Raw genomic sequence first — 26,085 nt, forward strand, 5'->3', positions numbered from 1 at the left:
GTGGCAAGATGCAGAGCCGGCGATTGTCATTGCACGAGCGGAATGTGATCCTCGAGGCGATAGGCACACTGCGGCACTGCTGCCGGGACATGGAAGACTGAGGGTCGCATAGGAATTGTGACGGGCATCTGTCAGATAGAGCGGTATTGGCATGTTCCGCGGGAAGGATGGTATGGAGGCACGGTGTCCACGGCGAGCGATGGTTGCGTCGACTGCACATTCATGTAAGCTGCTAGATGAAGAACGTGCCGAGCAACCGGGAGAGACTGGTTCTGGCTGCGGCTAGACACTAGCGCAGGCTGCCAGTAGCGTTTGTGGAGCAGACGATACATCGACTATCTTGCAGAATCCCAGCATCCCCAGGCTACCCCAGAAGAAGCATGGGGAAACCATGTCGACAAGGCCGTTCTCCGCAGCGTCAGTTCGCGAAAGGACGCTAAATCGAGGATAGCCCTGCACGTTGCGGCCTCGATAATATGTGAGAGCGAGCGGGGCCTTTCACAGATAACAGACGGGCATGTCTCTGAGGAAGGCAAGATACAGGAAACGCACGGCTGTTTTCACACAGGAAGGCGGCCGCGAGGCTTGTTGCGGATTGACCACCGTCCTCCAGGGTTCCATGTACATCATCGGTGGTTGTGCTTACCGTCGCTCCCGGGAGCGAAGAGTCCGGTTTCGCCATGCACTTGCACTTTTCCGCGCAAATGCTCCCAGGAGTCCCATCATGTCGTCCTCGAATGGTGCACATGCGATCACGTGACCGTATAGCGACGTCCAGCGGTTCGCATCAGGGCGGCGGAAGTGCGTCTTCGTCTCGCACAATGAGTGCGAGATCCACACACAGCATGCTCGTCATCGCTAGCGCTCGCCTTTCCTTGAAACGAGACGCAATGCACATCAAAGCTTTCTGATAGTGACGCTATTCCGGTCCATACAGCGAAGAGCGGGTATCGCGCGCGGACGGCCACGTTCGTGAAGATAGCTGTGGTAAGGCCTGATCCAGGATGGCTTCCCAGATCTTCCCTTAGAACTGTTGCGAACAGGCAGATTGTGGTGCTGATTGTGAAGCGACGAGGGTCAGACAGGCCGGAACAAGAGGGCGACATTTTAGTGCGATGCGATAGCGCGAAGTGTGCTCGGCATGTCGGGAGACGTAGCGGCGGACTGTGGAGGAGATAGGCCTGTGCGCGACCCTTGCCACGCGCAGGCGCAGGTGGGAGTCGGAGTCGGGCAGCGGGCGAAGGGGACGAATATTTCCGGACGATGAGGCTGGGACGAAGCTGAGGCTGGACGAGACTGCGCGGGTGGCTGAGCACGGGCGGCTAGCAGTAGCCCGGGCGGACGCGCTGTGCAGCCACCGCACGCCTTTTGCACCACACTTCCTCCTCCTCCTCCCCGGCTGTGCTCCTCTCCATGCCGAAACCCACCATCATCCAAGCCCTGCTAGGCCGTCCGTCTCAGCATTATTCCCTTCCCCAGCAGAAGAACTACCACTACACAAAGCACGAGCTTATCCGTGCCGCCACCGAAGATCGACATGGGAGTGAGGCCGGCCCTTCTCACAGACCATACAGCGCTTCTCCCACACCCGCGTCACCTCCACAACCACGCCCAGCGCCCGCTCATGGCCAGCACGAGCACCGTCGCTCCCCCAAGAGGCGACGCACGTTGAGCCCGCCGAACGTGGCTCGGAGGACGCTTCGGATCCGGAGGTGAGTGTCGGCGCGCCCTGACGCGATCGTACCGGCTAGTTGGCATGGAAAACTGGCTTATCTTATGCCCATTTTATCTTTGATGTTCCTTCCTACTAGTATTTTGCTAGCCGATCCGTTATCCACGAGATCGCGTCGACCGAAGCATCATCACAGAAGCAGAAGGCCGACCGGTACCATGCTGCTGCTCCATCGCCATACTTAAGTCCCGCTGCTACCCAGGTTCCTCAGCTCGGCGCCCTGTCGACCTCACCGTCGGCCTTACCGGCGACACTCTCGACGACGACAGCGAGGTCTATTACACCCCCTCCTCGTCTCTCGCCCCCTCGCCCCAGGCATTGACCGTCGTCGAAGCCATGTTGCTCGAACCTCAAGCACTTGCGACTGCCCTTCTTCCCATTCATGGCCGGCCCAAACTCAAGTCCTCCATAGCGCCCCCGACGCTCTCGCGGGATTCGTCCTTCGACCTGGACCTGGACTTTGCAATAACGCCCGGTCCATTGTCGCGCAATTCCTCAGAGGATGAGCCACCACCGTCGGCAGTAGTCTCCCGGTCCTCTTCAGATTCTTCCCTTCATCTTCTTCCGCTCTATCTGTGTCTCCTCCTGTATCTGACCAAGATGTGCGTCAATCTTTGATTCCGGTGCAACTACTTCCACTCGCATGACTACGCCGTTGGGTTCTACTATGGGGTCGGCCGGCCCGTCAAAGTCGGATGAAGGCCACAGCGAATCTATAACGATTATCTCTGCGTCGCGCAAGGCTCGTGCTTTGAGCATCGATCTCTCTCCAGCTTCTCTCCAGCCTCCGGTCCGTCATGAGCGTCGCCACTCGCAGCCTACGACGTCTCTCCGCACGGACGAGGATTGGGCCAAGGACGTCCGTTGGCTTGTCCCCCCTGGTTCCGCGCCCACCACACCCAGTCGCTCCAAGCCACCACCCAACGCGGACTCGCCCGTTCGCATTGCCCGGCCTCTTCACCCGGATCTCCTCCCTCCTCTTCCGGCAGACGCGCTCCAGATCCCTGCGCCTCACCAACTCGAGCGCCAGGCGTTCCCGGACCTTACCTCCGTCGCGGGCCCGGCCCGTCCACGGCCCATCGTCCCCAAGGAGCAGCGGAACAGCCGACACTCCTCGAACCGGCACTCGAAGACGCGCATGAGCGCGCTCTGGGAGGAGGACGAGAGTGAGTACTCGGACTACGGGCAAGCAGCGCGGATGTCAGTAGGGCGAGTACGCCCGCGCCGACGCCGTTGGGAAGCTACATGGCGTGCGCAGCTCGACGCCGCCGATGGATGGGGTTATGCGGGGATGGGCGCGACGAGCGGGCCCGTCGTCACCTCGGGCGTAGGCGCTGTGGGCCATGGCCCGCTCCACCCAGAGTTCAGGAGCTCGCTGCACCGCCGGCCGTCCATGTCTGAATCGGACCTGCTCGACCGGTTCAAGCGCGAGCCTGAGCCGCCCTCCCGACGGAGTCGCCCGATATGAAGTTTCAGGACTATGCGCGTCGTCGTCGGAACCATCTGCGTTCGGTCTCGCTGTCGAACCCTTCTGCGCCGTCCCTGGGCCAGCAGGTCTCATTCAGCAGCTCGCTGCCTACCCATTCGATCCCGCACCCTTCCCGTGTCCGAACCCGGCCATGGATCTAGCTCGATGGGATACACGAGCCTGACGCTCCCTCGGGCCGCATACACTGGTAAGAGCGGGAAGACTAGCCTCGATGGGCAAGTCGACCTCGTGCGCTCAGGCAAGGCGCAGAGCAGCATGGCCACCATCGAGATCGTGCGCGGGGTCGCCGCGAGCGTGGGCTCCTCGCCGCTGTCCAAGACGCGCCGCCGGCTCTCGCTCAGCGTGGGCCTCGGCAAGAACGGGCGGCGGAACGAGAAGGAGAGCGAGACGCCCGCGCACCTGCGCGCGACGCTCCCGCTGCCCGTCGCGTTCACGGCGCACATACCCCCGCCGAGCTTCGTGTCAACGGACCACATACTGGTGCAGGTCTTCGCGGTCGGCCTGGACGCGCTCGACTCGCTGATCGTGCAGGAGAAGGCGGGGAAGCGCGGGTCGGCGGGCTCGGTGAGGGGGAAGAAGAGGGGGTTCATCCCTGGACGGAGCTTCGTGGGCCGTGTGGCTGAGTGTGGGTTTGATGTTGATAGTGCGGTGTGCAAGAGGGGCGAGTGGGTCGTCGGGCTGTTGGACGTGCGCAAGGTGCGCCTCATTCTGCTCATCTTATCTTCATATTCACTGAGTATCTCTGTGCAGTGCGGTGCGCTTGCGGAGTACGTCGTCATCGAGCGACATCGCATGTGCCGGTGCAAGCAGCCGCGTACGAAAGGCGCGACGCTCTTCCCGCCTCGTCAGCGTACGCGTACGCGTACACTGTCGCTCCCGTCTCAGGGCAACGCATCTGAGCCATCAGCACCACCTCCCGCACCCAACCAGCTCACCCCTCAGGATCTCGCCCTCATCCCGCTCTGTGGCGTCCCCGCTCATCGCGCCGTGCGCTCCTTCGCCGAGGTGATCGCCGCACGGAAGGGCAGGGGCAGTCGCGCACGTATCCTCATCCTTAACGCGCACGATGGCGCAGGCGCGATAGCCCTGCAGATGCTTGCCAAGAAAAAGGTGAACGTGTGCGCCCAGGTCCCCGAGTCGGCCGTGCGGGACATGGATGAGAGTGAGGAGTCGTCGGAGGGGAGCAACTCCGGGGCGTCGCTGACGCGGCGCGAGCGTGTCGAGGCGCGGATCAGGGGCTGGGGCGCCGAGGAGGTCTTCGTCGGCGAGCCGCTTGCCGTGCTGGAGCAGATGTTCGACGAGGAAAAGTCGTTCGACGGGGTCCTGGACACCGTCGGCGGTGTGGAGATCTGGGAGGCGGCGCAGAGGCTGTTGGCGTCGTACCCCTCCATGTCGTGTGCGGTCTCGGACGCGGAGGATGGTGGCGACGAGGGGCGCAAGAGGAAGACCTTCGTCTGCCCCGCGCAGTTCACCACGCTGATCGGCGACATGCCCTCGCGCGCGATCCCAAGTGCAAACGAGAACATCCGTCTCGGGCTGCGTTCCCTGCGTCGTGCGGTCTCGACGAGTCAAGCACCCGCGAAGGGCGGGCGCAAGCGGGCCAAGGTCAAGCGGATGGTTGGGTACGCGTGGGTGAGCGTCGCCGCTGAGGTCGACGAGGGCGAGGACGTGCGGCACTCGCTCGCCACGGCGTTGGAGATGGTCGAGGGCAACAAGGTGCGGCCGTGGGTGGGCGCGGAGGAGGATGAAGACCGGGTCGTCACGTTCGAGCGTGCCCCGGAGGCCTTCAGGCGCGCTGCGGACGGGCCGCGCGGTGTGCTCCAGGATGCGGGCACCTGCGTCGTCAAAATCGGCGCGTGGTCTTGAGCCCTGGGCGAAGACGACAACGACATGACTGATCACCGGTGCAGAGGGCACCCACGTCTTTGCTGATTAATTTACGACTCCTGCTCGCTGTCGGTGCTATGTGGCACGCAGCGGGCTACGTTCTCTTTTTATACACCCTGTCGGGTTGTCTCCATGCATTTACTTTGGTATTTTTCAATGCATCGAGTTGTACCATCCTCCCCCCTGTGGCCTGCCGTATCGTTAGCACTTCACCCCTTTCACTGCACAACCACTATGTTATTACACATGCACGGTAGATAGTGACGACCCATAGACAGTCATAGACGGTTTAGGGACTAGATCATTGGTTCCCAACCTGTAGTTAAGTAGTAGTTTCTCCCGGAATACATTGACAGGATTGACAGAACATGCGCGATGTGAAGGCTAAGTACAACGAAACGTTAAAAGAACTTGCTGAAGTCGTATGTCTCCTCGCCATCCTTCGATGCTGACGGCTGCTTCGCCTTCTTGGATGAGTTGGCGATTTTCTTCATCGCTGCGGCGACGGAGGGCGTCTTCTGCGTTTTAACGGGCTTCGCCTTAGGTGCAGGCTTAACTTTTGCTTGCGCGCGAGTATCCTGCTTCGTTTTAGCAACGGAGGGCTTGGAACCCGCTGCAGACCGCGCTTGCTTGGTACCCTTGGGCTCTGCTGCAAACGCGACCTTCTTGACAGCGCGGGGAGGAGACTTCTGGCCGGCTCGTTTCCGCTTGCCAGGTGCGGGTGCAGGTTCCTCTTCATCGTCTGCATCTTCGTCCGACGCATTTTCTTCATCCTCATCATCTTCCACGTCCTCGCCGGATTCTTCCAGCTCGTCCACCTCATCGTTATCATCGTCCTCATCCTGGTCCTCATCCTGGTCCACGCCGAAGTAAGGTATCTCCAGCGCGACTTCCCTGCTCTCGACTTCACCGGGGCTCATCCTGACCGTGCCCCGGGACTTCCGCATCTCCTTCCTTGTGTCCAGCCGAGACAGGATCTCGTCATTCTTCGCGTACACATCCGCAAAGCTCCCATCCTGAGCGGGGACGGTGGACGGGGCTGACGGAGGTCTCGTGTAGCGCGGGAACTTGCCTGTGCTCCAGTCACGGAGGACAATGCGGGAAGCGACGGCGAGGTCGAGGACGCCGCCCTGTTCGTTCGATACGTCAGCACTTAGAAGACGATATTTAGTTAAGTAGCTGGATCAACACGCACCTTCTTTACTAGCCCGTTCGCACGAGCGACGCCGGCCAAAAACGCGTTTGCATCCCCAGCCGCGAACGCAGGGAGGTTGTAGAAGAGCATGAGATCTTCCTTGTCAGCGCGAGAGACCAGCTCAGCAACTGGGATAGGTCAGTACCGGCGATCAGCTAGATATGTAGGAGCGCACATACCGACTGGTGCTGGGTCCTTGAGCCGCTCTACCTTGCCCCTGTTGCGCTGCAGGATGTCTCGAGCACGGAGGCGCTCGAGCTCGTCTGCGGAAAGCTCGCTCGGTGTTTGCCATGCGAGACCGGGTGTGTCGATGATGCGGACACGCTTGCCCTCCGTCTCTAGGGAGGTCTCTTGAGGGTAAGCGGTCGTTGTGGGGCCATCCTGCGGCGACGAGGTCAGTTTGTAGGTAGGCAGGGCTGCCTTGCGGAGGAAACAATTGATGAAGGAGCTTTTTCCGGCCTGCAAACGAGTCAGCATGATATCTAGGTAAGGGAAATAGGATGTGTACGTTGGTCAGTCCGACTACGGCGACAACGAGGCACTGTCTCCTCCTTCTCCTGTGCCCACTGCCCAGGACCTGCATGACGCTGTCGACGCCCCAAGCATCGTCCGCCCGTTCCTTGTCTTTGCCTTTGCCAGTTGGCTCAGCCGCGGTGGGCAGGAAGACGGAAGCGGAGCGGAAGAGGACGGTGGGATGTTGAGCGCGCAGAGACGTCGCCCACTCTTGTACGGCTTCCCGAGGGCACGCATCTACATCCTCGGCTTAAGAAAGCACAGATCCGACGAAGACACCATCGTACGCACCGACTTTGTTCAGACATAAGAACTTCTTGTCCTTGGCGCCTCCTCCAGAGAGGCGCTCCTACACCGCAACGGATCGCGGGCATCCAAGACCTGGACGACACGTCCACCGCTGCAGTACCGAGCACAGGTCAGGCAGTTCCGGTTCGCCAGGACGGGGATGTCGTCGTCGGTGGCGTCTGCTTGCTCTTGAGCGGCGCTGCTGTGCTCGTGCCCTTCTCTTTCGCATCGACATCTCCCGCGCTCCGCTCTCCCGCCTGCGCCTTTGCCGCTTTCTTCTCCTCCTTACGTGTCCTTCTCCTCTGCAGTCTGATGAGATGTGTAAGTGAAAAAAGACTTGGAACGGCGCGGCAGCATGACATACTCGTCTGCGCTCCTGCGCGACCTCCGCTAGGATCTGGTCCTTGTACGGAAAGTTGTTCGGGATGCCGGGGTCCTTAGGATGTCCTACCCCACCCGAGTGAGTCTGAGCATCCGTGAGAGACCGAGAGCACCACGCACTCGTTTTCCATTGCTGGTTCTTCTTCTCTGCTTTCTTCCTTTTCTTCTTAGTCTCCGCGACCTTGTGCTTGATCTTTTCACGCTGGTTCGTTGTCCCTCGCCTGGTCGTCCTGGCAGACATGGTCAGCTTAGCTCAGGGATTACGTGTTCTGACAACTGACTTTTGCGTATGCGCGGCATGATAGGGGAACGGAGGGAGGTGCGTGCGACGCTGCAGCTACGAGCCCTGCAAAAGCGGTAAATTCTGTTCTGACTGCCCGATTGGGCCGGATCTCAGATCTGCGATCATCGCTACTCAACGCCGCCACGATTCTCCACTATTTGCCTGTTTGAGCGCCATCTCCTGGCCAAAACGCACACTGCAACTCCCGCAAACGGCCATGCGACGCTCGTCGTTATGCCGATTGTTCGAATTGGAAAGCGTCGTCACATGCCATGACCATCAGCTACAACCCACTATCGATATCCAGGAGCCCGCTAGTTGCACGGACAGGATCCAAGTCCTGTCACCGCGCAGCCTAGTCCACGCCATGCATGTTGATTGAACACAACTTGCCAGGCGACACGGCCCCGTGACCTCATAAAGGCGTCGCGTCCTCGATTGACACAATCGGGAAGGGATCTCCTCCAGGCGCAGTCGAGTGCTGCCGTGCATCTGCCTCGCCTCCGACACCCTTAAGTTGCTAGCGATAATAACGGAACCTGTCCACCGCACGTAACTTACGCCCACGCGCCAGGTCAGGACCCGCGTGCCGTAAGCCTCTGTCCTCAAGCGGGCAACTGTGAACAGTACGACGCACACCATCCTCGCAGAGTAGCACCGCTACTGCATCCGTGGCAGAGGCCGGCGCGGAGCTCATATCTCGTATAGAGGCCTGCCGGCACAGTTGGGGCTCTACCACTCGCCACAGGACTGACTCGAGGCTCTCGGTCAAGTACTACACCGGACAGACAGTCAAAAGCAACAGCCATCAATGCTGTGAACCATCAGATGCCCAATGAACCTGCACAGGTACGCCTCCTGATCCTGCTCCATATATCAGCACGCCCACAGCAACACCGTAACACAACCACGCACCTCCACCTCAACGCCCAGCACCGACTCTCTCAGTCGACACACCGACGAAGCTCCGTCCCAGGCTCACAGAGCACAACAAGCATGTATTGCTGACCATACAAATACACATTGACACAAATATACGCGTAAGTATGCTACCCTACGTCTTGCACACGAGGCGGAGCGAGCACGCGTCGTGTATCCGCGGCGCAGCTTAACAGCAGGAGGTGGGGCAAATCAAAAGTCCAAAAGACGAACAACCAACACACGCACTCTATATACCTCAGGCCTCAGTACCCATAACCCGACCGCCGCCACCGACCATCGCCGTCGCGCTCTTCCCTCCGGGCGGCATCGTTACGCTCACGCTGATCGGCGGCCCGCCGTTCACGGGGACGTGCGAGCCGTTGACACCGACGTTCGACCCGCCCATCGACACGGCGGGACCGACGGATGCCGCGCCGACGAGCGCGGATAGTCGCGAGATCTCCTCGCGCGAGGCGACCAGCGCAGCGGTGAGCCGCTCGTTCTCGTTCGACAGGTACTCGACCTTCGCCTGGAGCTGCGACAGCCACGCCTTCTTCCGCTGCCGACACTTGAGCGCAGCTATAAAGACAGTCAGCGCCCGCGGCGAAGATCGCGGCACTTCGGAGACTTACCCTGTCGATTGCGCTCCAAGAAGTTTCTCCGCTTTTCCTCCTCCGTCTCTGGCTTTTTCTGAGCCCCGCCCTTCTTCGAGGGCGGTGGGGGCGGGTCCATCATGTCATCGTCCTCTTCCTCCTCCTCACCATCCATGCTCGGCACGCTGCCTCTCCGCTGCGTCGCACTCGATGCCGTCGACGACCGCGTCCGCTTCCCCGACGCGGGCTCCTGCGCGACCTCCGCATGCGCAGCTACCGGCGAGTCGTACGCTTTCCGCTTCGTCCCCCGCTTGTTGTTCGCCGAGGCGGTGGGGCCGGAGTAGGCGCGGGAGCGCCGTTGCCATTGGTGGTGGTAGTCGCGCTCGGGTTCGCAGCGCCGTTGGCGTTGGCGTTGCGGCGGCAGCGGCCTGGGCCTCGCGCTTCGCGAGCTCCTGGTGCGCCTGGGAGAGGAGGAAGAGGCCGTTGGCGGCAGAGTTGGTGGCGGCGTTCGAGGAGTAGCCATTGCCGTTACCATTGCCTTCTCTCGGCTGACTCTGGCCCGGTGCCTGGGGCTGGTACGCGTGCATGGAGAGCGGGGACGGGTTGGTCGTCGCGTGCGAGTGGGAATGATGCGTGGTCGAGAGGACGCCGGTGATGGCTGATAGGGTGTTGGGCGTAATGGTGCCTGCGACGCTGGAGAGGCTCGGGGTGGCTCCACTGGAGTTCTGCATCATCGCGAGGAAGGCAGCCGTATTGGGCGAGGGCGGAGGGAACGAGACGGGCCCGCCGATGAGGGGAGTGAGCCCCGTGCCCGGCGTGAGCCCCGTGCGGGAGTAAGCCGGTGCGGAAGGTGGAGGGGTCGAAGGCGGGCAGCGGCTGGTCGTTGTTGGAGTTGGGTTGGGGCCCCGCGAGCATCGCAGGGGACAGGGGCCCCGACCGCAGGAGTTTGACAGGTGCGAGCCGAGTAGCCCCAGTGTAGGAAGCGTCCGACGGGGAGGAGATCTTGCGAGTGGGGGGAGGACGGGCTTCGGAGAGGGCGGCGAGCCAGAATGGGAGCGGTCCGCCCGCTGCTGCTGGGAGGAGGGCCGGCAGGGTCATCGTTGGCGGTGGAGGGGAGGAGGCGGCGGAGGAGCGGGTGGGGGACTTTTGGAGGTGCGTACGGACGAGTCGTTGGAGGGGCGGGCGAAGGACTGCTCGAAGGGATTGGGCTCGAGGTCGAAGGTGGTCCTGCGGTTCTTGGGCAGCGCCGATGAGGACGACGGGCGGGTGTCGGGGGCGTCGGGGGCATTTGACGTCGGGCGGTCAAGGTCGGGGGACGGGATCCTGGTGGGGGCTTGGACCTGGGTGGCCATGACGACACCGGTCTGGGACGGGATGGTGGTTTGGAGGAGGATGATGTCGTACGTGGCTGGAGGAGGATGACGGGCAAGGAAGGTGATGCAGGCGCAGGCCCATGACGAACGCTGACGTCGTTATGTATTTTCCCCCACTGGGCGGAGTTCCAACCCCCCATCACTGCCCGCTCCTCCTCGCCCCTCCCAGATCGGACTCCCGTCACTCGTCTCGCCCCTCGTCCTCGTCCGCCCATTCGCCGGCCGCGCCCCACCAGCTCCACTCGGACGCTGCCATTCGCCTCCCGCTGCCCTCAGCAGGTCGCCGCGACTCGGGGTAGTCCGGGGTCCTCCCGCCATATGTTCGGCATCTTACGTGAGCGGCGTGCGAGTGGAGAGAGTTGCCTCGCGCCCGCCTCGTCTCCCACCGCCTGCGCCGCCTCCCGCCTCTGTGCTGCCTGCGCGGCCCAGCACAGCCATCCCGCCGGTCCGTGCGCGTCCCAGAGAGAAACCAGCAGGCCTGGCGGTGGCTGATCGCCCGCGACGCCGTGCTGTCCCTTCGTGCTATCGGCGCGCGTGATCTGGCCCAGGCCCGTCCCCGCCTCTGCCGGCAGCCCTCTTCGGCGAGTCGTCCCTTCTGGCAAGGCGCTGCTCGCATGCCCAGAAGGCCCTCCTTCCCAATATACTTGCAATCTTGACCCAATCTCAACTATCGATCCGAACGCATTCAAATCCCACCTCCTAGGATTGGGCCCGCTGTCGTGACACGGATGATCGAGCACAGGCGACACGCCTCGTCCGTGTCGTCTGTCTGCATCCCATGTACATGTCGCGTGCTGCTGAGTACCCGCGTTCAGTCCCGCTGCTAGCCTATCTTGAATGAACGCTCCGGGCTCGCCTGCGCCGGATTGCTGGTCCTGGTCTCGCGCGAACGTGCAGCCCTCGCTATGAATGCAATCGCGACGCGGCCACGGAGATGCGCGCCCCTTCCGAGCTTCCGTTCTGGGGATGCTGCGAACAGAGCTACTTCTCCACTGCTCCAAAGCACGCACGCTCGGTCATACGTGACGCTCATCTCGAGGCTTATCACGCCTGCTTCTCAACACTCTATGGCGGTCGCCCGCCGCCCAGAGCCTGATAGCCATCGACGTCCTTCCCATGCCAACGCAGACAGCCCGGCGTCTTCGCGTGTGCTTCCTCACCCACTGCGCAGAGAAGCCCTCCCCGGCCTGCTGACTTGCCCACCCAGGCCGTCCCAGCTCCCCAATCCGTGACGAGGCCACGCCGCGCCCAGCCCGTTCGAAGGATCCTCCCCGGGGTGCCCCTTCTCGCGGATGCTTAACGCGGCCCATCCCCGGTTCCTGGCAGCCACGTGCGGCCCTTCGCGTGCCCGCTTTCCCATTGTCCGATCGACTTGTATGCTGCCCGGAGCGGTTCCCGTCCGCGCCGCCCCTTCTGCTCCGGAGGGCGCGTCGCACGCTGCTGATCAGCTGCGTGCTGCACGCACGGTAGCGCTGCCTCGAGCCCGCCATCTTGTCGGGCCATGTCAGTATGTGCGTAATTCTGAGGTGGATGCCCTGTCCGAGAGACTGCAGTCACATTGCTGCTTGCGATCCCACGCTGCCGGATTGCGTGAGCACCCTCTGGTGGAGACAGGCCACCCATCCACACCGCACAGTCAGCTCTCTATCCCCCGGTAAACAAATTCGCACTCACCCTAGCTGCTTCACGCCCCACCGCTGTCTTGCAGCCATCGCTCACGCAGCACGGCACCAGCGCCGCTGCTCGCCGCCAGCGACGGCACCGCACACGGCGCATCGCCACCCGACGAGGCAGGCACATCCGCCCGCGCGCGTCCGGAAAGGTATTGCGCCCGCCTTCCATCGCGTAAAAGATTGGCTACGCCAGATGTCGATCGCACCGACTGTCCTGTACAGCCTCCGCCGCCCGCGCGACCCCGGGCCTTGCACCGATCCCTGCTCGATCCCCGAAGCAGCGCGGATCTCGCGCTCTATCTCGCCGGCCTCGTCGCTGGTACTGAGTGCGGCGAGGCTCAGCTTCACCGCCAACTGCGCCCGTCCGTCGGGGGCTGTACATAGTGGTCGAGGCTCGAGCTCGACGATCGGGCGCAGGCGCGCGGGGGTCGTTCCCTGGGCCCTGGCGCGGCGGGCCACGGGTGTCGGTGTGGACGGTGACGTTCCGACGAGATGCGGGATCTGGTCGCGCTCGCGTGGGTCGCCGCCGCTCGGGTTGCTTGCCGCGAAGCTCGCGGTGCGCTCGCCACCCTCGCAGCCATCCCGCGGCGTCATTCGGAGGCTATTCTGCCTGAACCTGCTCCCTGAAGCTGAAGCGTGGCCAAACAGCCGGGCCCTTTTCCAGGGGTGTCCTTCCCCCTCTGCGCGCGGGGACTGGGCTGGTGACGACGGCGGACCCTGGCGGGCGTCCGGCATCGTACGCGTGGGTGCGTAATGTTTGGTAACAAATAAATGAAAGTAGCTCTGCCGTGGTGGAGCGGATGCGATGCGACCCTGAGCCTGAACCGTGCGGAAGCTGGGGACGGTCTGGAACAGGTCCGCGCCTCAATTTCACGGTCGGCGTATACATGCCCCGCCCCGCCCGCGGATGTTAAGCTCGGAGGCGCATCGGGCGGTCGGTAGGATCTGGATCTCGACCGTCGTGGCTGTTGCCGCTCAGCCCGGAAAACCTGCATCACCAGTGCCCAAACCGTTCCCGACGACGGACGTAGCCCGTAACGGTCGGCATAGGGATATGTACTCATTTACGTCCCGTAGCCGTACACTGTACGTCGGGTCGATCGGTGCCTCGCAGTCGCGAACCTGCCTAAATTTGATCTATAGAGCCTATTATTACAAGGCTTCTGAGCCTGTCAATTTGGTACATGCTAATGACAGATCCGATCACTACGAACGTATATGGCAGTGCATTGCTTGCACTCGAAAGGGATTGGTAAACTGAGTAACGCAGACGGCGTCGTACGAATGCAGCAGCGGTCATGGGGCTTCGCCGCTCTTCGCTGGGCCGCACTGGCCTGTCCGCCGCACGAGCCTGCAGCGAGCTGCGGAACTCGAAACGCGAGGCGAGGAAACAAAGATAATGAGTGGGAAGCTTGGACGAAATGCCGTCTCGCCCTCCAACGGCGCACCGACCAGACATTAATGGCCGCGCGGGGGCGCTTCGGACTGACGCGCACTCACCCAGGAGGACTCAGCGCAGCCCGGAGATACATTGGGATTCGTGAATTCCACGGAGCTTGTTCACTTGCCCTTTCCGTCCGGGCGATCCTCGCCCCTCTCAGCGGGACGCGCGCATGCATGCACCTCGCAAGAAGGCACGCACAGCGTCAGCCCCCTGGTACGACCCCTTCCGTCTTCGCGCTTCTGGCAACGTGCGTCTGTGATAACCGCGCGGCTGATAAGTAGCGTGCAGCGGATGCCCAGTCTGCGCGCGGACCGACCCCGGCGTAACTCGCTGAACCTGCGGTGGGCTGGCGTGGCAGGCCCGCTCGATCTACGCTGCTTCTAGGGCGAGCGCAGGGCACTTCGGCGCCCAGGTCCAGCCCGCCTCCCAGGATTTGTACAGTGCGGCAGATGAACGTGCGCGTTCCCGCGGCGATAGCAGTGCGAGCGTCGCGCCATACATGGCAAGCTGCGCCTACCGGCGCAGCGATTAGAGCCTGATCCGCGCAGGGCCATAACCAGCAGTGTCATTTCCGGCGGCGTGGGCGGGAAGCGAGGCGGACGCGCGGGGCCAGACCGTCGTCGACGGGCGCGCCGCCGGACACGGAAGGACGCACCCGTGCAATGCGCGGTGTCCCCCAACCCCAGCCCCAGCCCTTCTGCGGGGCCGCGCGCAGGAGGGTCATGCATCATATCGTGTGCACCATCGCTGTCTATCGCTGAGATCGCTCGCTTCCGCTCTCATGCTGCGGTGGGATGGACCTGCCATTACGCGGTCAGCTGCGTTGATCACTCGGTGTGGCGTACTGGCAAGACGGACCTGGGACCTGCGCTAAGGTGTGAGCGCATCCTGTGTAGGTGCGCAGTCGGCATTGGGCTGCACGGACGACACCAGCCCAACGCCGACACGAACGCGGACATCGGAAGACGCACGCTGGCCGTGTATGGCGTTCTGGCACGTAGGGGACGCCTCGGACCGGGGCCTGTATACCTTCAGTAGCGCATGACAAATAGCCTAACGATGGGCAGTAGACACGTCCACTGTATGTAAACGATGAACGCGGGAATTCGCAGCGTATCAACAGGACTCACCCTGTTTTTCTAATTCTTTGCCATATCGGTCTGCTGCACCAGTGCACAAGAAGCTGTCGTAATGCCTGTCAGACGGATCTAATTCGGGCATCGACGCAGAAGGTAACTCAGCCGGGGTGGGGGGAGAGGGAAGCGTGGCGTGTGCCTAACGGCGCTACAGCTGTGGACGGTCAGTTTGAGCCGTGCGTTGGTTTTTCGGTCGACACAAACATCCTAGCAGACAGCTAAGATGAACTGCATCGTCGCGCGCTGCTACACACATCATTTGGAAACTCAACGCGAGCTCGGTTGTCGTGCAGCCAGTCCGAAATTGCCATTCCATGCGCCACGTGCAGGGAGGGAAGAGGGTGCCAGTGCCACGATCCTATACAAGGGTCGCCGTTCACTGCGGCCCAGTCTAGAATGCAGGAACGGCGAGAAGGCGATGGCAAATCGGTGTGGTCGGCCTCTTGTAATGAACACCCCTGGCGCTTGCATCCCACGAACGGGGTCACAAGCCTGCTAGCTCATGCGATTGCTCTAGAGGCCCATTCATTCAGCGAACGCAGTTACTCGATCGTCAAACAGTATAAACATACACGCTTGTGCTTCTATGGCACGGTAATTCCACTTGGCGTCTTGCGCGATGCCATTTGCGCTTCTTGAAGGCTCGGTGCAGCGATAGAGGCACGCCGGAGCTCTAATGCTGCCGTACTGGGGACCTGCTCGGACACGCGGCCGTGTCGAACGCCAATGCCGTATGGAAGCTCAGCAGAGACGAGAAATACATGGATCAGCTGAGCATACTGTGAAGACGGCGAGTCACATATCTGGTTGAGGGTGGAGTGGACGGAAGGGACGGAAGCAGCTAGTTCGTTGACATGTCCTGGAACGGTGTCCGACCATTCTTGGGAAGACCAATGCTGCAAATGAAACTCTGAGTGTATATGCCGCCACGGTCGAGGCTTACCGTGATGAGATGCGAGCGTTGATGCGAGGAGTGTTCGGCGAGTAAGTACATACGTCGACGGCCGAATTTAAACGGCGCACGCGAAGAAGACCGATCACTGACGGTGTGTATTTTGAAGATCGCCTCGATTCAATAATGCCCTTGCCCATACTTGCGCAGCGTCAGCTTCCCGTCGTCCGAGATGCCAAGCTCGTATGCTCTTCTTGACGAGCCACACGCAGCCCCGCCTGGTACGCTGAAGGGCCGCCGGTAGGTTGTTTGGCCACAGAAGACAGAGATCGATATCGACTCCGAGTCCCGATCAGGAGAGCACATCGAGTCGGGAGTCGGAGTACGTCAAAAGCCCTTCACAACGCAGGGGCAGTCGCGGTGGTCGTCGGCGGGAGACGTCTGACGCTGGGCAGACTAATGTATCACGTCAAGATAGAGCATGATATGTAGGATGGCCAGATGGGTGTTGTGCCGCGGCCGCCTGGACGGCGTTCGCCGTAAGTAGGCATCCTGACCGATCACCTGATCCGTGTACGGTGGATGGCCGTATGCGCGTAGCGCGCACGGTCGGTAATAGACTCATCATCTTCTCAGCGACATACATGGCTTGACAGCGCCTCCGCCTTTCTCTCTCCCACCACCGTCCCGCACGGCAGAGGTATGTCTCCCTCTAGACCTCTATATATCGCATGCTCACAACGTTGTGCGTGCAGCCAGCGCCCGGGTGCACGTTCTGGACCCAAGACTATACACCTCGATCGCCCGTGACCAAGCATACCGCAATTGCGATGTCGGCGGTGGGCGATAAGGAACCTGTCGAGCGCATTCGCGAGAGAATTGACCTGGAGATTGCCCAGCTGCGGGATAGCGTGCAAGTTCTCGTCGCCCGGCGAAACGAGCTCGCACCTGTCCTCCGCTTGCCCGTCGAACTCCTATCCGAGATCTTCGTCCTCAACGTCGCCACCCATTCTCCGGAAGACCTACGCTGGACCCAGGTTGCGTATGTCTGCCAGTACTGGCGGAGTGTCGCCTTGCAGACGCCCCGGTTATGGACGTGTATCAACTTCAAAACCGAGCCCTGGGTGGCGTTGCAGCTCGAACGCTCGAAGACCATGCCCCTCGTGGCTCACGTTGACCTCCGCGCGCGACAATTTGCCTCCAAGTGCGAGGGTTTCGGACTGCTGGCCAGAAGCATGGGTCGCGTGCGACAACTGTCCATCTCCTCTGGCGAGATGCGTGGGACGGTACACAAGCTGTGGCGACACATGACATACCCTGCGCCCCTCCTCGAATCATTCGTCTTTCACAACCCATCCCAGAGCAGGGCTGGACCCACGTCTCATGTACCGACGCAACTATTCCGCGGAGAGTGTCCGTCGCTCAAGTACGTCGAGCTTCGCCAGTGTACTTGGTGCTGGGCCACAACCCTCTTTACGCATACCGTCACACACCTTACGCTCGATGGAGCCACGTCCAAATGCGTACGTCGGTTGAGGAAATACTCAGCGCCTCGAGCTCATGCCCAACCTCGAGTGGCTCGACCTCGATCACATCACTCCCGAGGTACCATGGTTCTTCATCCCCAACGTGGACGTAGGGCAGTTTGTCCACCTCCCATGCCTCAAATTTCTGCGCATTGATGCGCTGGCGTTGAACTGCGCCATCCTGCTGTACCACATCTCGTTCCCCATGGACACGCAACTCGTCTTGTACTGCGACGCGTTCCGCCGTCTGGACGAGTTCATGGCCGTAGGACACGCGATTGCAGTGAAGCACCGTCGGGGGGAGGCCATGGGCATCCAAGACCTCAGGCTGAAGAGCTTCACGTTCGTGCCGCACGACCAAGCATTGGAGCTGTTCACGTGGAGGGAAGCGTACTCTGCCGACGAGCTGTACGACGCAGCGCGGAAGCGGCGATGCGATGCAGCGGTCCGCGTACTCCTGCGGTGGGACGGCCGTGAGCCTGACTTCAGCGTCGCGAGCCTGCTGTTTGCTTGTCGCGCTTTCCCCTCGAGAGCGTCCGTGCCTTCTACATTCCCGAGTATGTCTCGCTCACAGGCCAGGCGTGGATCGAGCTCTTCAGCGGGATGAAGAGCGTGAGCTCGGTCTGGGTGCAGGGCCGTTCGGCCACGCACTTGCCGGACGCCCTGCGGAGAGAGAACTGCTCTCAATGCCGCGCCGACATCACTGGCGAGATGCTCGCCGGCGACCCCCTCCGACAACATACGCGCGTGCCCTCGCTCTTCCCCCTCCTACACACGTTGATCCTGGAAGAAGTCGATTTCACTGGCGACACTTGCCCGGATGCGTGTTTCTTCTGGCAGCTGCAGGACGTGGTGCTCGAGCGTTCCAAGCACGCGGGCAAGCTCAAGCTCATCGTCCATCGCTGCCGCAACTTTATCGTCGAGCAGATGCAGGATCTGCGCATGGTAGGCGCGGACGTGACTTGGAATGGGGAGGAGATCCTCGACTTCGACCTGCGTGACGTCGACAGCGACGACTCGGAGGAGGACTACGAGGACTTTTATGACAGACCCTACTCTGAGGACGACTCCGACGACGAATAATACACGAGGTTGTCTTCGTGCTCATGCGTACCTTTGCACGGGACCGTTTATTGATATGTCCGCTTTACGTTATCCGTACAAGTGCTACTTAATGGCTCTGTACTAATAGTGTGCCCCTTCGTCGTGTATCGGTACATACTTGGATCGCTTTCGTCGCATGTGCTTTGCCGGTTGCACTTTCGTCTTCATGTACTACGGTGATATATGTGTCCTTCTATTCCGCAATCGTCGTTACTGGGCTGTTCCGATGTCTTGCTAATTTTCCGTAGACATGTACAGCCAAAACTAGGGAAAAAGTAGTGAACCTTGCGCATCCGGGCCGCCCGTCTCGAGCCACCAAGCCTTCGGATTCACTGAGTGGCGCCACTGCCTGCTCATTGACCTCGTACCACTCTTTGTCTCAACGTGATCATACTGCTGATCGTCATGGGGATATCCCGACATTCAGAAATCGACAATGACGTGTTGCCAGTCGCGCAGCTACAAGATCTTCGAATAGCTGAAGCCTCGTCGTCGCAGTTAATTGAGGCCTTAGCCTGGAAGATGCAGCAGGGTGAATCTATGAGGTTCGCATCGATTCACCCCTATACAACTTGAACGCCCCGACCTCGCAGCTAATACGATAAATTCTGGCAGCTTTGACTTGGTATGTGCTAAGCTAGGGCGCAAACGGTGGCACCGTGCACCAACTATTAGTCCCATGCATTCGCTCATTCTTGATCCCACGATGCAGTTGCAACATATCGAACACACTTTTCTCTCTGCGTCGCAGGCAGCCCGAACCGCTCTCAATGCGGCATCCCCTATTCATCGTCTGCCCGCGGAGATGTTGACAGCAATATTTCTCTTCGTACCCAAGAAACATGAGGATTGGCGCGGACGCAGGGATCTTTTCCTATGTGTCGACGACATGGTCGCCCCGAAGACATATTGAAGTTGGCCCACGTTTGTCGACACTGGCGGGCAGTCGCCACTGGCATCCCGCGCCTTTGGACCCATATCAGCCAGACGCTTCCCTATCCAGCGCAGGCTATGCTGGTTGAACGGTCCGGCAACGCACCATTGACCATCGGTTTGCGAGGGAAGTTGCCGAACGCACTCTTGGCTTCGTTGCTTCAGCACCAGCCTGAGCATCATCGCGTTGTCGACGTACGTTGGGACGATGTCAATCTTGCGGATGCAGCCCCGCATCTTACGCCTGCTTCGTCGCTTGAGACGTTAACACTTGCGGGAGACGATCCGATTGCTTCCTTTCGACGGGGCTTCCAAAACGTGCCGCCAATCACTTTGTTTGATCACGGCCAATCGACATCGCTGCGCGTTCTATTCCTCAAGGACGTGGACCTCCTCCCAGCGGACCGGTTTCCAAACCTGACGTCCCTCTGTATACAAGGTCTCAACATCTTGTATTTTCCTGCCAAAACACCGCTGGTACGCTTGCTCATCAGCACGCCACATCTCGTCAACCTTATGCTCATCTCTACGGCGCCTCGCATAGTGCACGGTAGTACCGGACTATGGCAGAACAGATTACCCGCTGGCACACGCGCAAACCTCCCCGCTCTCCGTAGATGCGTCTTCCGTGGTCTCAATCAATGGGAGATCAACTACTTCCTGTTGCTCATGCCGCTTAGCCCTGCGGTGGCCATCAGTATTGGGGGTGTATTGGGAGGCTTCCGTCTTCTCAGAGAGATCGTCCCGAATTTGCCACTGCTGCCGCAGATGACCAAATTCGCAACACGCAGCGTGGCCTACAAGGTTGTAGAGGTCATAGCCACCGGACCAGTATCCGGGATTCGGATCGAAATTGAGGACGACCCAGACAGCCACAAAGTTCCCTTGTGGCATGTTTCGCTCCGTGGGGTCATGGAGAGGTTTCCCTGCGAACAAATACAAGAGCTGTGGCTCATGTATTGGCCGATCCCAGGGTTACGCACGCTAGAGTGGTTCCTCGAGTGCATGACAAACGTGGAGGCTTTGACGGTTGCGGACAAGTACCTGCGAATGTGCATTGAGGCCTTGGCTTCAAGGTCAGGTTCGGGGACGCTGGCCTGCGGTCGTCTGCGCAACTTGCGGATCATACTGGGCGAATACGACGCGAAGTCTGCCTTAGGCCTGCTCGCCCCATACGCATCCCTTCTCAACGGCGTTGATATAATCCTTTCTTGCGTTCCGGCCCCAGCACCGGGACGGGAAACGGGAAACACCGACCTGGAGGAGCTTTTCACAACAATAACATATCAGTACCTGCCCGAGCGGCCAAGGATAGAGATCCCTGCAATCTGCGAAGCCGACTTCATGGGTTGGTCAGCATGGGCCTGACCTTATGCCACGGAGAAGCACTAGGGATAGGCACAAAGTGTCCGAGCCAGTAGTACTTGCAGACAACTTGAACAACTCGGACGTGTCAGCCATCCTTACTTACTTGATGCTAGTGCCAATATTTCCCTGCCGAATGTATTGAACGAGTATCATATCAACTTCTGCCTGCTCGCTGATATGCCATGACAACAGACCACGTAAGATTGTTTAGCGTTGAATCCGCAACATCGAAAGACACGCAACACACTGGGACGTAACTTATCCATCTATGCAGCTAACATGCTGTACGACGACAACGCGACAAAGTGTCCCGCATTGGCACAGACACGTTAGCATGACAGTCAGAACACGTTGAAGTCGTCTCAAGATAGAGGTCGAGCAATACTGACACGCGGAACACCCTTCCTGCGAGGGAAGATGGCCATACATCATTGCATCGGGATAGGAGATAAACATAGAGTCGTAGAGTAGCGTCACCCTTTTGCATGACATGCATATAGAGGTACATATCCCTGGCCATCCAACTGTAGTGGTGTACGTCGCCCGCACCCACACACCCATCGACTTCACGCCGATTTTCAGAGGGTGGTTTACACCTTGAAGCCACGCGACTTTCGGCGACCACGGGCGCGCTCGAACTAAACGCGCAATCAGAAAATGTCAAAGTGATAGCCGATGATGTCACGCACCTTGCGGCCCTTGGAAGTGGTGAAGGGCTTCTTGTGCTTGTGGGGCCCCATACCGAAGTGCTTGACGGCCTCACGCGAGTTGCGCTTACCGCGGAGCAAGATGGTGTTCGAACCGGTAGGAGCACGGGTCGCGAGCTGGTCGAGGGTCAACACCTCGCCACCGGCCTTGAGGATGCGCTCCTTGGCGGCGGCTGTGAAGCGAAGAGCGCCACAGTCAACTTGGGCACCTCGAGAAGACGGACGTCGTCGGTGACTGTGCCGATGGTCACGATGACCTTCGAGTCACGGTCAGGAGCGGAAGAAGTCTCCTTGACAATGCGGGAGAGCGAGATGGGCGGGCGGTTCGTCTTGGAGAGGAACAGACGGTGTAGGATGACCTAATAGACAAAGTGTCAGTGCTCCTGTTCACGCATAATGCGAGCCACATGTATCGACCTTGTTGAAGTTTGAATCTGTCCGCCTGGCGAGGAAGCGATACAACTGTACACATATGTAAGAAACGGCCCATGAAGTTCACATCGGCGACACGCACCTTGACCAGCAAAAGAAGGTACGGGTCCTCGCTCTTGGGCGCAGTGCGCTGGCCCTTCTTGACGTGGTGCTTTGCAATATCGATACCCTAAGACATCACAGTCAGTGTCTGGTCGCTGGCCGCCGTCGTCGGGCGGACAGCGTACTCACCATCTTGCGGTTGCTCTTGCGGCGGCTTGCTGGGCAGACTGGACCAACAGGCAATCACGCGTGGCTGCTGTGGCTGAGGAACTGTGTAGTTCCTCCTGTAAGGTTAGCGCTCTGTGGCGCGAAAGCGAACTGCGCTCGCCACATGCAAACAGGGCCAAACAGCTCGTGAACTTGAACCACCATGGTGCGTTGTCGTCGTTTTTCGCTCCGTTGACGCTGTCGCTGATGTTCTCCATGACTTGGCTTCCGGTGCTGTGCGTTCATGCTGAGTAGTACGGAGATTCTGCGCCTGCGCCTGTCGACCCTTACACGGATCCTTACAACGAGCCGCCGCCGCCCGCGGCTGCCGCTAATACGGACCCAAGGGATCGTGATCCTCCTCCCGCTCCTCGAGGCCGCTCTCGTTCCCGCAGCCCTGCGCGAGCTTCTTCTTACCGCCGGTCTCCGCCCCCGCCGCGCCGCCCTCCTCATGCCCCAATTGTGTGTTATTTTGCCCCTTCGTGTTGTGATGTGTTTGTACTTATCTTGCGAAGCAGGCGCCCAATCCCTCCAGCGTGTTGGGAGTGTTCGGTCTGAGCATTCGCACCACGGAGCGTGATTTGGATGACGAATTCAGCCGATTTGGACATGTCGAGAAAGTTGTCATCGTTTATGATCAAAGGGTATGTCCGTGTTGACGTGGCGTCCTGTGCCTCTTGCTGACCAAGTGCAAGCAGTCAGACCGTTCCCGCGGGTTCGGCTTTATCTCGATGTCGACCGTTGATGAAGCAGCACGTTGCATCAAGGAACTCAACGGTGTGGTAAATAGTCTCATTTACTTCCCAGATCGTTCAAGTGGCTGACGTTCGTGTAGGACTTGAACGGTCGTCGAATCCGTGTGGACTATTCCGTGACCGACCGGCCGCATGCACCAACCCCGGGCGAATATATGGGGCACCGTCGTCGCCGAGGTCGCGACACGTACTCAGGCTTCGGGGGGGACCGTGACGACTTCCGCGGTGATTCTTACAGAGACACGTACAGGGACCGTCGGGAACGGGAGCCGTTCCGCCGGGATGACAGGGACCGCGACAACTACGGTCGTGACAATCGGGACTGGCGTGATCGCCGCAGCCCGCCTCCGCGTAGCCGGTACTCCCCTGATTACCGCAGGCGCAGAAGCTACTCAAGGAGCCCCCCTCGTGGCAGCAGCCCTGCTCGTGCTCGCGACTACGATGCTCCTTCCTCAAGCGCCTTGCCTCCCGCCAACGGCGAGCCTCGGTGGTAGAGTGGCTGAAGACGCGTGTCATGGCTTCTTGGGACAGACGACGGAATGCAGGTCAAGGGTATATGTGGGGCACCGAATGCTGAGAACACGTGGTTACCCGACAAGACGTTTCAATTTCTTCAATTTCCTCAATGCCAAGAGTCCTTTCGTGAACATGCGTCGTATGGTTCTCAAATAGCACAGAAAAGAGAAAAGCGAACATGTCAAGCTTGCCCTTTGGTATCACCTCGAATATCCTGTACCTGCACGTTCTATGCTACGCCTATGTTGAATTAGTTGCAAGTTGCAAGTTCAAGGTGCCAATCAGCCGGCGGTGGGTATGGCCTCCGCTCTGCAGTTGGAGGACTAGTGTTTGCCGATCACGGCGTGAGTATTCTCATGCACAGCCTTCGGAGCATCTGGTGATTCATTCAATACTCTTTGACTGACGGGTCCCTAGGCTTCCACCAGTTTGCAAACGTCCGTGGCGCGTCGCTGGCCATCTATAGCGGCAAGAGTTATCTGAATGAAGCCTAAAAGAGGAAGGCGTGGACCTCGAATTTATTCCGGCCATGCAGTCGAACGTAATCCTCAGCGGACGCAGCTGGAATCGCATGCTGTGGACACAATGTCGCCTATGCACAATAAGCCGAACGCTTCCCTGACGAGCACTTTGTGTGCTGTGTAAACGGTGAGTCGTGTTATTGTTTGGTTTGTGTCCGACGTGTCTTTGCTGTGGTAGACATTACCATTGTCGGAGCTTCTTGTGCTTGATCATGTACATACTTGTCTACAGCCAATATATGACGTATGGGACTCTAACACCGCTACTATGGAACAATGGTCGTTCGGTCTCCGCCATCAGTGAACTTCAGCGCACCGGGTTTTGCAGGATGGATAATATCGTTGTCGTCTGCTACGAGTTACCGCCGAGCATCGGGCACTACGGAGGACTGAAGCTATAGTTATAGTGATCTGTCCAATGCAGCAATCGCCGCAAACCTGGAATGGTCGGGGCGAAAACGACACATCACGACTGGACAATGCGGGTGGTTCATTTGTACTCGGTGGAAGTCAACGAGAAAGCCTGTTTATGAACCACGATCGGTACGTGTAAAGAGTAATTTGATGGACCGGGAGGTGACCGGTGACCGGTGACCGGTGACCGGTGACGGGCGATGGGAAGTATTACGATCAACTAGCCATCGACTCCCACTGGTACTCACCCTCCGGCTGCAGCTCGTCCGACCATGACGCATAGGCATCTACGGTCCGCTGCAGCTTCGCCAGCGTACCCCGCACCATCGTCAGGCAGTCCTTGCCCAGCGGAAGCTGGATCGGCGGGTCTGGCAGCGATGTGATTTTGTACATCATTTCGACGGCCGTGGCGGGATCCGCCATGTTGGGCGTGTACTGGACGCCCTTGGACCGCTCGCGTTCCCGCCAGGTCGCGGAGGCAGGCGTCATGTAGGCGGGATGGGGCGGAGCGTGGACCATCTTGCTAAGCGCGGGAGTGCGGAAGCCTCCGGGCTCAACGATGCAAACCTGAAGGTGGTACTCTGTTAGTTAGTTCAGTCGTCGACCTATTACCAAGGCGAAGGAAGGCACCTTGATGTTCCATTCCGGATTGAGCTCCGCAGCAAGACCTTTGGTGAAACCTTCTAGCGCTGCCCAAGTGCGTGTCAGATCCTATGCGTGCCCTGAAGTCGCAGTTCCTACCATGCTTGGGCGCGCAGTAATAGGACAGCCCTGGAAGGCCGATGAGACCCGAGGCGGACGACACTTGCAGCAGGAATCCACCCGCGGGCTTGTTTACCTCACGGAACACGCGGACCGCCTCCCTGCTGACGTTCGCCGCGCCCCAGAAGTCGACCTCCATGGCCTCGCGCGCGAGGTCGTCCGGTATACCCTCCGCCTCTCCGAACAGAGCATATCCGGCATTGTTGAAGACGACGTCGATACGCCCGAAGTGCGCTGCGGCCTTGTTGAAGGCGGCTTTGATCTCTTCGTTGTTCGTGACGTCGAGCTTGGCTACGAGGAGGCGGTCGGGGCCGTATTGCGACGATAGGTCTGCGATGGCCTCTGGCTTTCTCAGTGTTGCGGCTGCGCTGTCTCCGTTCTTCAAGACGAGCTCGGTCATGAGCCTCCCGAATCCACTGGAAGCACCAGTAACTGGATAGGTGTTATCAGGATATTAGTATGACGCGGATCGATGCGACGACTTACTGAACCAGACTCTTCCAGTGACCATACTGTTGTACAGATTCAGACCGGGCACGCAAGAGAGGTGTGCAGTCGCTCTCCCGATGTTCGCCGTCTATTATAGTCACGCTGCCCAAGTTATATTCGAGTGCCCGCAGATTCGCTTCCTACGAATGATCTGCTTATCAGCGCAGAGCGTCAACTTCAATTCACTATGTCCGCCCACCAGTGGCCATTAATCATTGGTGACACATCTGTGTACCTGGGATTCACACTCGGGAGTCGGCGCCCACAACTCGGGCGGGCTGGAGGCCGCCCGAGTAATATGTTGGCCGCTAGCCACCCACAACGACAAATGTGTTCTGACAATGGATCAGAGTGAGTCGGATGAGTCGCAGTGGCACTGCGAAAGCACCCACTGGCAGTGATGTTTCGCTTGACGGGGTTCAACCCTATCGAAGCCGCCTTTGGGCTTGGAGTGGGCCGGCCTAAAGTCCGTCCAGTAGTCGACAAGTTGACCTGGAGAGTTTCTGAAG

The 26,085-nt window shown here is 59.8% G+C and overlaps 12 protein-coding genes across 12 annotated transcripts; 6 read left to right on the forward strand and 6 right to left on the reverse strand.

Moving 5' to 3' along the window:
- Positions 1–1,413: 1,413 nt before the first annotated feature.
- B0H18DRAFT_1112845 (uncharacterized protein) lies at positions 1,414–2,350 on the forward strand (the record flags this gene model as incomplete). Its single annotated transcript, XM_048032876.1, has 2 exons — positions 1,414–1,543; positions 1,935–2,350. The coding sequence occupies 2 exons, from the start codon at positions 1,414–1,416 to the stop codon at positions 2,348–2,350; spliced, it is 546 nt and encodes a 181-aa protein (XP_047901541.1).
- A 25-nt stretch (positions 2,351–2,375) lies between these two features.
- Positions 2,376–3,200, forward strand: B0H18DRAFT_1112846 (uncharacterized protein; the record flags this gene model as incomplete). Its single annotated transcript, XM_048032877.1, has 1 exon — positions 2,376–3,200. The coding sequence occupies one exon, from the start codon at positions 2,376–2,378 to the stop codon at positions 3,198–3,200; it is 825 nt and encodes a 274-aa protein (XP_047901542.1).
- Positions 3,201–3,365: 165 nt separating this feature from the next.
- Positions 3,366–5,087, forward strand: B0H18DRAFT_1112847 (uncharacterized protein; the record flags this gene model as incomplete). The annotated part of the gene is made up of 2 exons (XM_048032878.1): positions 3,366–3,917; positions 3,972–5,087. The coding sequence occupies 2 exons, from the start codon at positions 3,366–3,368 to the stop codon at positions 5,085–5,087; spliced, it is 1,668 nt and encodes a 555-aa protein (XP_047901543.1).
- Positions 5,088–5,509: 422 nt separating this feature from the next.
- B0H18DRAFT_1081273 (GNL3L/Grn1 putative GTPase-domain-containing protein) lies at positions 5,510–7,785 on the reverse strand (the record flags this gene model as incomplete). Its single annotated transcript, XM_048031368.1, has 8 exons — positions 5,510–6,238; positions 6,304–6,431; positions 6,483–6,762; positions 6,812–7,065; positions 7,131–7,324; positions 7,449–7,551; positions 7,606–7,715; positions 7,760–7,785. The coding sequence occupies 8 exons, from the start codon at positions 7,783–7,785 to the stop codon at positions 5,510–5,512; spliced, it is 1,824 nt and encodes a 607-aa protein (XP_047901544.1).
- Positions 7,786–8,129: 344 nt separating this feature from the next.
- Positions 8,130–8,707, reverse strand: B0H18DRAFT_968452 (uncharacterized protein; the record flags this gene model as incomplete). The annotated part of the gene is made up of 4 exons (XM_048043503.1): positions 8,684–8,707; positions 8,516–8,632; positions 8,488–8,492; positions 8,130–8,410 (listed from the first exon to the last, which is right to left on the reverse strand). A coding segment is annotated over exon 4 (281 nt), but the record flags the coding sequence as incomplete, so codon positions are not given.
- A 234-nt stretch (positions 8,708–8,941) lies between these two features.
- B0H18DRAFT_968454 (uncharacterized protein) lies at positions 8,942–10,739 on the reverse strand. The gene is made up of 4 exons (XM_048043504.1): positions 10,443–10,739; positions 9,573–10,355; positions 9,322–9,541; positions 8,942–9,268 (listed from the first exon to the last, which is right to left on the reverse strand). Exons 1-4 carry the CDS (start codon positions 10,632–10,634, stop codon positions 8,946–8,948), a joined length of 1,518 nt encoding a protein of 505 aa, XP_047901546.1. The 5' UTR covers positions 10,635–10,739; the 3' UTR covers positions 8,942–8,945.
- Positions 10,740–12,370: 1,631 nt separating this feature from the next.
- Positions 12,371–13,063, reverse strand: B0H18DRAFT_1112849 (uncharacterized protein; the record flags this gene model as incomplete). The annotated part of the gene is made up of 1 exon (XM_048032879.1): positions 12,371–13,063. The coding sequence occupies one exon, from the start codon at positions 13,061–13,063 to the stop codon at positions 12,371–12,373; it is 693 nt and encodes a 230-aa protein (XP_047901547.1).
- Positions 13,064–16,290: 3,227 nt separating this feature from the next.
- Positions 16,291–18,725, forward strand: B0H18DRAFT_968470 (uncharacterized protein). Its single transcript, XM_048043505.1, has 4 exons — positions 16,291–16,500; positions 16,556–17,323; positions 17,349–17,830; positions 17,860–18,725. Exons 2-4 carry the CDS (start codon positions 16,631–16,633, stop codon positions 18,407–18,409), a joined length of 1,725 nt encoding a protein of 574 aa, XP_047901548.1. The 5' UTR covers positions 16,291–16,500; positions 16,556–16,630; the 3' UTR covers positions 18,410–18,725.
- On the forward strand, positions 18,708–20,925 carry B0H18DRAFT_968474 (uncharacterized protein). Its single transcript, XM_048043506.1, has 3 exons — positions 18,708–18,975; positions 19,106–19,308; positions 19,335–20,925. The coding sequence occupies exons 1-3, from the start codon at positions 18,836–18,838 to the stop codon at positions 20,729–20,731; spliced, it is 1,740 nt and encodes a 579-aa protein (XP_047901549.1). The 5' UTR covers positions 18,708–18,835; the 3' UTR covers positions 20,732–20,925.
- Positions 20,925–22,284, reverse strand: B0H18DRAFT_968475 (60S ribosomal protein L18; the record flags this gene model as incomplete). The annotated part of the gene is made up of 7 exons (XM_048043507.1): positions 20,925–21,013; positions 21,121–21,369; positions 21,421–21,600; positions 21,633–21,797; positions 21,856–21,900; positions 21,953–22,039; positions 22,282–22,284. The coding sequence occupies 6 exons, from the start codon at positions 22,282–22,284 to the stop codon at positions 21,322–21,324; spliced, it is 528 nt and encodes a 175-aa protein (XP_047901550.1). The 3' UTR covers positions 20,925–21,013; positions 21,121–21,321.
- B0H18DRAFT_24146 (uncharacterized protein) lies at positions 22,131–23,468 on the forward strand. Its single transcript, XM_048037250.1, has 5 exons — positions 22,131–22,285; positions 22,375–22,581; positions 22,635–22,763; positions 22,815–22,901; positions 22,955–23,468. Exons 1-5 carry the CDS (start codon positions 22,283–22,285, stop codon positions 23,366–23,368), a joined length of 840 nt encoding a protein of 279 aa, XP_047901551.1. The 5' UTR covers positions 22,131–22,282; the 3' UTR covers positions 23,369–23,468.
- Positions 23,469–24,541: 1,073 nt separating this feature from the next.
- On the reverse strand, positions 24,542–25,598 carry B0H18DRAFT_1112854 (uncharacterized protein; the record flags this gene model as incomplete). The annotated part of the gene is made up of 4 exons (XM_048032880.1): positions 24,542–24,892; positions 24,956–25,014; positions 25,067–25,519; positions 25,574–25,598. The coding sequence occupies 4 exons, from the start codon at positions 25,596–25,598 to the stop codon at positions 24,542–24,544; spliced, it is 888 nt and encodes a 295-aa protein (XP_047901552.1).
- Positions 25,599–26,085: the final 487 nt, after the last annotated feature.

This window comes from Fomitopsis serialis (genome assembly GCF_022376445.1).
Source record: "Fomitopsis serialis strain Sig1Antser10 chromosome Unknown B0H18scaffold_1, whole genome shotgun sequence".
NCBI classification, from domain to species: domain Eukaryota; kingdom Fungi; phylum Basidiomycota; class Agaricomycetes; order Polyporales; family Fomitopsidaceae; genus Fomitopsis; species Fomitopsis serialis.

What these genes read in the sequence shown, in the direction of transcription:
- B0H18DRAFT_968470 (XM_048043505.1), top strand. Translation starts at nt 16,631, where the DNA reads ATGTCGGCGGTGGGCGATAAGGAACCTGTCGAGCGCATTCGCGAGAGA. An exon ending in ATGGAGCCACGTCCAAATGC is followed by an intron (nt 17,324 to 17,348) that starts GTACGTCGGTTG and finishes GGAAATACTCAG; the next exon opens with CGCCTCGAGCTCATGCCCAA. An exon ending in TTCAGCGTCGCGAGCCTGCT is followed by an intron (nt 17,831 to 17,859) that starts GTTTGCTTGTCG and finishes TCCCCTCGAGAG; the next exon opens with CGTCCGTGCCTTCTACATTC.
- B0H18DRAFT_24146 (XM_048037250.1), top strand. An exon ending in TCATCGTTTATGATCAAAGG is followed by an intron (nt 22,764 to 22,814) that starts GTATGTCCGTGT and finishes ACCAAGTGCAAG; the next exon opens with CAGTCAGACCGTTCCCGCGG. An exon ending in TCAAGGAACTCAACGGTGTG is followed by an intron (nt 22,902 to 22,954) that starts GTAAATAGTCTC and finishes ACGTTCGTGTAG; the next exon opens with GACTTGAACGGTCGTCGAAT.
- B0H18DRAFT_968454 (XM_048043504.1), bottom strand. Translation starts at nt 10,634, where the DNA reads ATGGCCACCCAGGTCCAAGCCCCCACCAGGATCCCGTCCCCCGACCTT. An exon ending in GCCCCTCCAACGACTCGTCC is followed by an intron (nt 10,356 to 10,442) that starts GTACGCACCTCC and finishes CCCTCCTCCCAG; the next exon opens with CAGCAGCGGGCGGACCGCTC. An exon ending in CTTGGAGCGCAATCGACAGG is followed by an intron (nt 9,269 to 9,321) that starts GTAAGTCTCCGA and finishes CTGTCTTTATAG; the next exon opens with CTGCGCTCAAGTGTCGGCAG.
- B0H18DRAFT_968474 (XM_048043506.1), top strand. Translation starts at nt 18,836, where the DNA reads ATGGGGATATCCCGACATTCAGAAATCGACAATGACGTGTTGCCAGTC. An exon ending in CAGCAGGGTGAATCTATGAG is followed by an intron (nt 18,976 to 19,105) that starts GTTCGCATCGAT and finishes ACCAACTATTAG; the next exon opens with TCCCATGCATTCGCTCATTC. An exon ending in ACGCAGGGATCTTTTCCTAT is followed by an intron (nt 19,309 to 19,334) that starts GTGTCGACGACA and finishes GTCGCCCCGAAG; the next exon opens with ACATATTGAAGTTGGCCCAC.